Here is an 8,916-nt window from a genome sequence, read left to right on the forward strand (position 1 = left end):
AAAGCCATATTATTTCTGTTGCGGAGAACAATTTTAAGCCTGTGCTAATAGATTAAGCTACTAGAGTGATCATTTTGAACAAAGAGAGTGGTTGAGAGTTCTACAGCCAGCCTGAGACTAATCAAGAGGAGTAAAGAGTGATAATTTAATCATATCAACCAGACTAAGTTCGAGCTTTTTCTACTTTCTGGCTATTTGACTGGAGTTAGCAGGCCAGTAGGAGCTTCAGTGTCCCCATTTGTAAAGTGGGAACACAAATGCCCATGCACGAGACATTGTGTGTAAAGAATCAGGACAAGGCATGGGAGCGTGTTCAGTAAACCACAAGTGGCTGGGTGGATTTTGGGTGCCATGGGAGCAAGAAGAGGGGTCCCTTGTTTATAAAAACTGTATAGAAGCAAACAGTATGATCATGTACCATGAAATGCACAAGGGGAGTGCACTCTTTGCAGAAAGCCTTATGAACCCCTTCTGTAAAGCATCTTCTCTACATGTTGGCTTTTTGTGATGTGGACATCTGTGTGGGCAGCGTCTGCAGGGCCAGCAGAGCCACTCATGCACACTCAGAGTGTAAAGCAGGCCCAACGTCAGGCTGCGGGGGACCTTCAGGAACCCTGTGCGTCTCAGAGGCTCAGTAACATGACAGGGCAGCAGCATGCTCTGTGCACACCAGGAAGCCTGCTCTTTGCAGGACTTGGGAAATACACATTGCCATTGCCGCCAGCACTTTTTCTGGTGAATTAAGCCCAAAGGATGATGTTGGGAAACTTTTTTTGGACTCTGATAATTAGCAGTGGGTGAATTTCATGGTGATTCTGTTGGACAAATCCTGGAGGCTGGAAAATGAAACAACAAAACAAAATACAGGGAGAAAGGTTATCTTTAAATAGATTGAATACTTAGAAAAGACGTCACAGGCAAACAAATGTAAATACTTAGAGGGATAATGAGAGAAGCCTGCTTCTCAGAAAGTCTTCTCATGTTAGGCAGGTTTTGATTCATAAATGTCAGATTGGATGACACAGGGCCCTTCTTTGTGAAATGAAGTCTCAATCTCTCAACTGATGATCAAGGCTTTTCAAGATCCTCCTGCAAACTTCATTTCAGGCCTCAGCTGCCGCTTCTCCCCCAAATGCCTTCTCTCCTGTGACTTTTGCGCAGCCCTGTTCAGGCATTGTTTGACAGACACTCCTGAGTATGCTTCCCACTTGGAGATGGAGGTGAGATCTGGAGTTCAGGAGTGGTGGCTGCAGCCTGGCTCAGCCGGGACTGAAAGGGCCCGGGCATCCAGAGAATAAGTCAAGGTGGGAGACCCAGGAATCCTCCAGGCTTTGTGGTGGGCAGAAGAGAAGAGCAGTGAGTGACCCTGCAGTCTGGCACAGAGACCAGTGCTGGCAAGCCCAAGGTGGAAGCAGTGAAGAGAGCATCTCATGCCAAATGGTAGAGAGCACTCTGGAAGGGTGAAGACGGGACTCTGCCCAGTGGGTTTGGTGACAAGGAGGTGGCCAGTGGCCTTGACGGGTCTGTAGGGCACACACCTGTTCTTTGCTCACTCTCTACTCTCTGTGATGCCTCTTCCCACCACAGACCCTCTGTGGCCAATGCCACCCTCCAAGAAGCAGTCTTCAGGTGCTGCAGAGTTATTAGCACATTGTTTACCTTCAGGTCAGGCACACTGGCCTCTTCTGCGATGTCAGGCCAGCTGGGGACCTCCTGCTTCTTCCTGGGGCTGGCCCTTAGAACTTGGAGTGTGTCCTCTGTGCTGCCAGGGGACAGGAGGCTGCAGCCTCTGCTCCTAAAAAGCCTGTCCCTGGTGTGGTTCTCCTTGTCCTTGGCAGTGATTTCAGCCACTGTCAGGACTTGGGCATTGTGGGGTCAGAGTGTTTAAAGGGTGGGAGTTTTTAGCCAGTGGAAAATTTCTGTCAGTGAAGGAGTCACTGTCCTCTTTAGGCTTAGCTTCGGTGGCAGTCACTATGTCCACATGATGGTGCCATGACCCAGAGCCTGCGTTACAGCTCATGGATGGATTGGTCTCCCTGTATTGTATGTGGTCTGTTTACCAGAGTGTGGAGGGCTTGTTTGCACATGTGAGGCCCTGGGGACCTGGGTGTCAACCATCCCCATCCCCCCAACCCTTTCCTTGTGTCGCATTTACTGACAGGTAAAAAGAGGAAAGATTAGTTGTGCATTTCCTTCCCTTTCCCCAATCTTCTGTCAGGTTCTCTCTTGCAAAGAGAAATAAATCAGTATTTACTTCTAAAATCCTGGTTCATGGTGTATTTTCCCAGTTAAATGAAATTGAAACAAATAGGAAAAGAACTAAAAACAGGTCCCAGTTCACTCTAAAACAACAAATCAGTCTAAATGTGCTGACAGTTTGCACTCAGAATAGCTCTCCAGCTCTGGGAGAATCCTATCAGTCCAAACCAAAAGTTCCTTCCAATCCATAATGTTGGAACCTCCGGAGCCCACCCCGGAGGAACCTTTTCTATTTTTCTCTCAGAATTAAACATGCCCCACCTGTTGAAACAGCCCTTCTCACTCACGGAGACTGGAATAATCACAGCTTCAGGATGAGACCTTCCAAGTCAGTTGGGCCCTCCCCAGAGAGAGCAGTCAGAAGACACAGGGAGTAGGAGGCCACCCAATGCCAATTGCAGGCCAGGAAAGGAACCAGATGTGTCATGAGTGGGACCTCATGGAGGCTGTCCGAGCCGATTTGCCATCCCTACACCTCCTGGGAGTCATTGCTCTCCGATCTGCCTGGACCCCATCCCCATGTCTCCCCTGGGACCTCAACACCTGCACAGGCCTCCCCTGCAGGAGCCCACTACTCCACAGCACAGTCATTCACTGTGCCCTGTGCCTGCCCCCTGAGACTCAGCTTCCTCGGAGGACTGTCGTTTTCTTAGCATCTGGCACCTAGTGGATCATCAGTCAGCAAGTACTGAACACGTGCTGAGTGCCAGGCATTAAGCTTGGCTCTGGGGAAACAGCTGTGAGCAGGCAGACATGGTCCTGCCCTTGTGGAGCTTGCCGTCTACTGGTACCTGGTAGGATGACAAAACTGTGGGGTAAAAGAATGAGTGCTTGACATGCTAGAATACTTTCTAGGCAGCAGCAAGTATTTTAAAAATTGTGGTTGAGGCCAGGAGCAGTGGCTGATGTCTGTAATCCCAGCACTTCGGGAGGCCGAGGTAGGTGGATCACTTGATCTCAGAAGTTTGAGACCAGCCTGGGCAATGTGGAAAAAACCCGTCTCTACCAAAAATACAAAAATTAATTAGGTGTGGTGGCACACACCTATAGTGCCAGCTACTAGGGAGGCTGAGGCAGGAGGATGGCTTGAGCCTAGGAGGCCGAGGTTGCAGTCAGCTGAGATCACACCACTGCACTACAGTGGCAAGAGAGCCTGTCTCAAAAAAAAAAAAAAAAAAAAAAAATGTGGTTGAATGAATAAATGAAGAGATTGAAAGGTCAGTGCTGTTATTGAGCACCCACTTTGCATATAAAATCTCCTTCCATTCTCCCAGGAATCCTCTGAAGAACACATTTTGGTCCCTGTTTTACAGATGCGTAAACTGAAGGTTGTGGGGAAGTGTCTTGCTCAGGCAGGCCTCATAGCTTAGAAATGGTGGAACTGACGCCCCAAGCCCAGCAAGTGCAGGACAGAGCTCTTCCTGCCTGCCATTCAGACTCACCTGGAAATGAAGGGGTGTTCCTGGCACCCTTCTGTAAATCTGAAGAGTCTCTTATCCCCCAGCTGGACAGTTCCAGGCCCTTTGCTTTCCTCTCGTGTTAGTTTCTAGCCGTTCATCATTTTTACTGCTCTAAGATCTCAACTTCATGTCTTTTGTTTCTCATCTCAAGATCAAAGACAGTTATTATTTACAAACAGCCCGGAGCTGGCAGCATCGGGGATGTGGGGTATTAGCACCAGCTGGCATTTGGTCTTGCCTGGAATCTGGCAGCTTGGAGCTTCAGAGAAAGGCTTGGCCATAGAATCCATGAGATCCTGTTCCCTGACGGACACCCAGGAGACTCTCCTGTCCAACCCTGTGGCAGTGAGTTTCCACCAGCAGGCCTTCCCCAAATAGTTGAGGCATTAGTGTTGATGGACGGATGACACCTGGGGAAAATCGGGCTGGACATCTGCTCCTTCCTAGTATGATACAGATCTTCACACAAAGGCGAGCTTCCTGGGTGTGGGAAAGCAGAGAGCCCTGGATGGACCTAGTGCCTTTATCACTGACAGATGGACCAGCTACAAACTTCCAGGAGCTCCCCACAACCCCTACCCCTGACACTTGCATAAATAAGCCCCACAATGCTTTCCAACCCTCATACTCTAGGTAACCGCACACCTGCTGGAAGCCCCGGGAAGCAGCTTGGCATCCGCAAATGTTTGCCACAGCTGGGGGCTGGTTGCCCTACACTGCTGAGCCTTGCTCTGTTCATCTGTAAAATGGGCATGAGAGCAAGCACAGCCTCGTAGAGAGGATCCGTGGAGAGTGGACATCCTCCCGCAGTGCGCTGGTTGCTCCTAAGCTGTGGTTTGTTACTTTGGACCTGGAAGTGGGCCCCCAGTGACCTTTCTCCTGCCCTCCTCCCACAGGTCACTGAGGAGGAGCCCAGCTCCAACCACACGGTCATGATCCAGGAGACCGTGCAGCAAGCGTCCGTGGAGCTGGCCGAGCAGCACCACCTGGTGGTGTCCTCCGACGACGTGGAGGGCATTGAGACGGTGACTGTCTACACACAGGGCGGGGAGGCCTCGGAGTTCATCGTCTACGTGCAGGAGGCCATGCGGCCGGGGGAGGAGCAGGCTGTGGAGCAGCCGGCCCAGGAACTCTAGATGTGTGGCATCGGACGGCCACAGCGCCGGGCTGCCAGGCTCTGCAGGCACTCAGGGTGGGGAGGCCGCCCTGCTTGCCCAGCCCACAGAATGGTGCTCTCCTCTGCCCTCCCTGCCTGGCAGCCTGATGGGACTCTCCTCATCCAACCTGGGGTAGGCAAGGCAGTCAGCATCACCAGCAACACCACAGGACCCTGTCCCCAGCATAGACACACACCCCCTAACACTCATCATCTGCTTCCCAAAAGACGTTAGCGCCAGCCCCCCCACACACATGTGCACACCTTCAGCCCTTGCTTCAGGATTCAGAGACTCCCACCCCTGTCAGCATCTTCCCTGCATCAGAGTCCCAGCTCCTTGACCCCCATCCAGGTGCCAAATGTTCAACTGCAGCTGCTTTGCAGTTGGGTGAGAGGGAGATAGCCATGACATAGAAAGTGACCTTATGGTTTTTGAATCACTGCTGGGGGATGGGGGTAGGGGAATTGTCCTGGCTTCATCTACAAAGTCCCACTTCCCTGAGTATCGAGGGCTTTTGGTCTCAAGTGAAGTAACTTCACCCCGTCAGAGGGCCTCGTCCTACCATCCTGGAAGGATGTTGCGCTTTTAAAATAAATGCACTAGTTCACTGTTCACCTCCCATTCTAAGGAGGTGAGGTGGACGGATAAAAATATTTCCCGTCTGAGTGCTTTGCTTCCTCAGCTAGGCGGGATGGCTTCCATTTCCCCTTTCCAGGGTGAAATCTTGGATTTGGGGCCCACTCAGAAGGACCCCCATCGAAACCCAGGCCCTTAAAATGCAGACGATGCTCTTTCCTCTGCATTTAGGTTTGTTTTTGAAACTTTTGGAGGTTAGTGACCTCACCGTCCATTTCCTGGCACCCAGCATTTGGTTTGCTGCCAGCCGAGAAGTGGCAGTGCCTTCTTCACTGCGTATTTGGGAGGAGTGATATGCTGACCATCAGAAGCTTCCTCACACAGGGCTATTTGGCCAAGGTTTCTAGCCTGGGAACTCGACGTTTGCAGCTCCTGCTCTGTGCACAGCATTGTGGGGACATTGAGTTGAGTCCTGCTACACCCAGCCCAGCCCTGGGGTGTCTTGACATCTTCACCAACATCTGACACCCTGAGGTCAAGATTTATTTCCTCCGAGAGCCCTTTCTTGCAATGAAATCTGATGCAGGCATAGAAGCAAATAAACAGTAGCTGCCCTGCTGAAGAGGGCAGAATTCACTTTCTCCCTGTTACCAGCCCTCTCACCTCACCCCAGCAGGGCCTGAGGTCACCTCCCAGGAGAAGCTTGAAAGCTGCTGCTTTGATTCAAGTAGGAAAGTGACTTTTTGCCTTAAGGAAGAGGGAGAGCTGCTGGCTTGGGGTGAGTAAGGGAAAGCTTCGCCGGTGGAGGTGACCTGTGATAGGGCCTGGGAACCTAGACGGGCTTTGCACATGAGAGATTGGTGTGGGAGGGAGCGGGAAGGGAATTCCAAAGAAGAGTCACAGTGAGCCCTGGGGTGGGCAGATGGGAGATGGACCTGAGCCGTGAGCATTTGTGTTTGTCTGGGGGCAACTTTAAAGCGAAGGGCAGAAAGATCAGTCGAGGCCAGATCCTAGAAGAGCAGGGACTCGAAATGGTGGATGTGGATTTTCCTCTGTAAACTGTGGGGGAGGCAGTGGCCTTTGGTAGAGGAAGGGAAGGGTGGCTCTCCAGAAAAAGATGTCTTGCTCATGCGTCAGTGTGGTCTGCACTGAGATGGGTGAGTGCCCGGGTCCCAGGCTGAGGACCTGAGCTCAAACCCTGCTCTGTCACTTCTTATCCACATGCCCTTGCCATGCCATCAGACCTCTCAGCCTTAGCTTACCTATCTCTGAAATGGGTCTGAGGATAATCGTTGACTCCTGTTGATGAAGAGGATTAAATGAGCGAAGCCCCTGAAGCTGTTAGCAGAGCCCTGGCCCACACTCTGGAAATATCACAGATTGCTTGTATTTCTGGCATGGGGGTCTTAAGCATGAGTATCCCTCAGACCCCTCTCTCAAGGGCCTAAGGCAGTGAGAAGGGGCGGGCATGAAGATGGCCTGGGAGGACTCCTTGGGTGTGCTGTGTGCTCTGTGCAGCCTGAGTGTGGAGCCTGCCCTGCCTGGACACACAGACACTGTGTCCTCACCTTCCCCTCCCACTCCCTTGGATTATGAAGAAACGCAGGAGGCTGAGGCATTCCCAGTGGTCCTGGCTGACCAGGCCTGGCAGGTGTGTGGGTAGGGCAGGCAGGAGGGCTGGTTCTCCATGGTTTTTTCCTAGGGAGCTGATGCTGGGCTCAGAGGAGAAGCTTTCTCAGCCAGTGGTTCATTTATGTGACTGTGAGATGGAGCTTCTCACTGCTCCCAACCCCCTTGGCTGTTGTTCTCAGGTACTTTTTGACCCCTGGTGTTGTTTTGTGTCGGATAAGGTGAAAGCAGGTGCTGAAAGGCTGAATTCTGTACCCTCTGTTTAGAATGTGTGTTAGGTACCTGTTGTGTGCCAGATACCACGCGAGGCTCTTCCACGAGCAGCTTCCTATTCAGACCAGATACCACGCGAGGCTCTTCCATGAGCAGCTTCCTATTCAGACCAGATACCACGTGAGGCTCTTCCATGAGCAGCTTCCTATTCAGACCAGATACCACGCGAGGCTTTTCCATGAGCAGCTTCCTATTCAGATACCACGCGAGGCTCTTCCATGAGCAGCTTCCTATTCAGACCAGATACCATGCGAGGCTCTTCCATGAGCAGCTTCCTATTCAGACCAGATACCACGCGAGGCTTTTCCATGAGCAGCTTCCTATTCAGATACCTTCCTATTCAGACCAGATACCATGCGAGGCTCTTCCATGAGCAGCTTCCTATTCAGACCAGATACCATGCGAGGCTCTTCATGAGCAGCTTCCTATTCAGACCAGATACCATGCGAGGCTCTTCCACGAGCAGCTTCCTATTCAGACTTCCCATTCACCTGTGTCTTCCTAAGACTGAACACTGGCTCTTCTAGAGAGCTTAATCTATGTAGGGAGTATGGGACCCAGTGAGTTTACTGCTATTGTTAGAATTTTATTGATGGGAATTCTTAGCACTGGGAGTTTAAGTAACTTGCTCTAGGTCACACAGGAAGTGGCAGAACCAGGAATTGGGCCCAAGCGGTATCTGCACTCATAACCAATGTGCCTCCTGCCAGCCCTTCTCTTGACTTTACAGCTGGGAAGATGGTGGCTCAGTAAGTAACCCGTGTTGGGGGACACTTGAGGCTAGAAAGTGAAGCGTCTGGGACTTGAACACAGGCATGAAGTTCTTGTTCCCACAGGCACTTCTCACCCTCTCTGTGCTGTGCTGCCTCCCTGTCTGTCAGCCCTGATGCCAGGAAGGCAGTGCGGGCCCAGGACGTGGAGGACAGAGGTGAGATGCCAGGTCGGCTACAGGAAGCCGAAGCCCAGGGCCACATGGCCGAGTGTGAGCAGAAGTCTGAGAGTCCCAGGGCCGTCCCAAGGACAGAGACAAGGTGGAGGCAGGACACAGGGACCAGTCAGGAGGGCTCTGTAACACTTGAGCTGGGGAGGAGGCTGAGGCAACATTCAGCTGGCCTCGCCCTGGGAGAGCCCTGGCGCTTCCCGCAGATGCACCTTCACAGATGACACCCCCCTCGCATGTGGATGGGCTTTGCCTGTCACGTGACTGGCCTCCAAGCTCTCATCTACTGAGGAAGGGGAATTAAAGAGCTGAGGCCCGGGCAGCACGGACCTGGCCTGACCTCACTGTGTCAGTGTGGGCAGCCTGGGCCACCTCTCCCCCACTAGCAAGGGGGGTGGTAAGACAGCAATTGCTGCAAGGCGCCAGCGCTCCTTGTTCATCGGGGCTTGCAAAGAAACTTCTGTTCACTCAGTATTCGCTTCTCAGGACAGCATTGGAGGGGTGGGTGTTCTCACCCAGTGCGTATATGTAGACGTTTATCAAATAACCGTAGTGTTAGAGAGAATTACTGGGGTAGTATTTGTGATGTGCTCAGCACAGTCTCTGGGGCTGAGGGAAGGCT

At 52.0% G+C, this 8,916-nt stretch overlaps 1 protein-coding gene across 8 annotated transcripts in view; it reads left to right on the forward strand.

Moving 5' to 3' along the window:
• The window catches only part of ZFAT (zinc finger and AT-hook domain containing), a 220,046-nt gene extending 214,517 nt beyond the window's left edge, over nt 1-5,529 (forward strand). For 7 of the 8 annotated variants that reach the window (XR_013528095.1, XR_013528094.1, XM_035277375.3 and 4 more), the window contains one exon: nt 4,616-5,529. Coding sequence is in view for 6 of the 8 variants with exons in the window: in XM_035277375.3 (XP_035133266.1) it covers nt 4,616-4,855 (240 nt within the window). In the remaining 2 variants the exon portion in view is untranslated. The remainder of the gene's footprint in view (nt 1-4,615) is intronic. The other variant, XM_078353139.1, reaches the window with a different exon arrangement.
• Nucleotides 5,530-8,916: the final 3,387 nt, after the last annotated feature.

The sequence above is a fragment of the Callithrix jacchus genome, chromosome 16 (assembly GCF_049354715.1).
Source record: "Callithrix jacchus isolate 240 chromosome 16, calJac240_pri, whole genome shotgun sequence".
In the NCBI taxonomy this organism is placed as follows: Eukaryota; Metazoa; Chordata; class Mammalia; order Primates; family Cebidae; genus Callithrix; species Callithrix jacchus.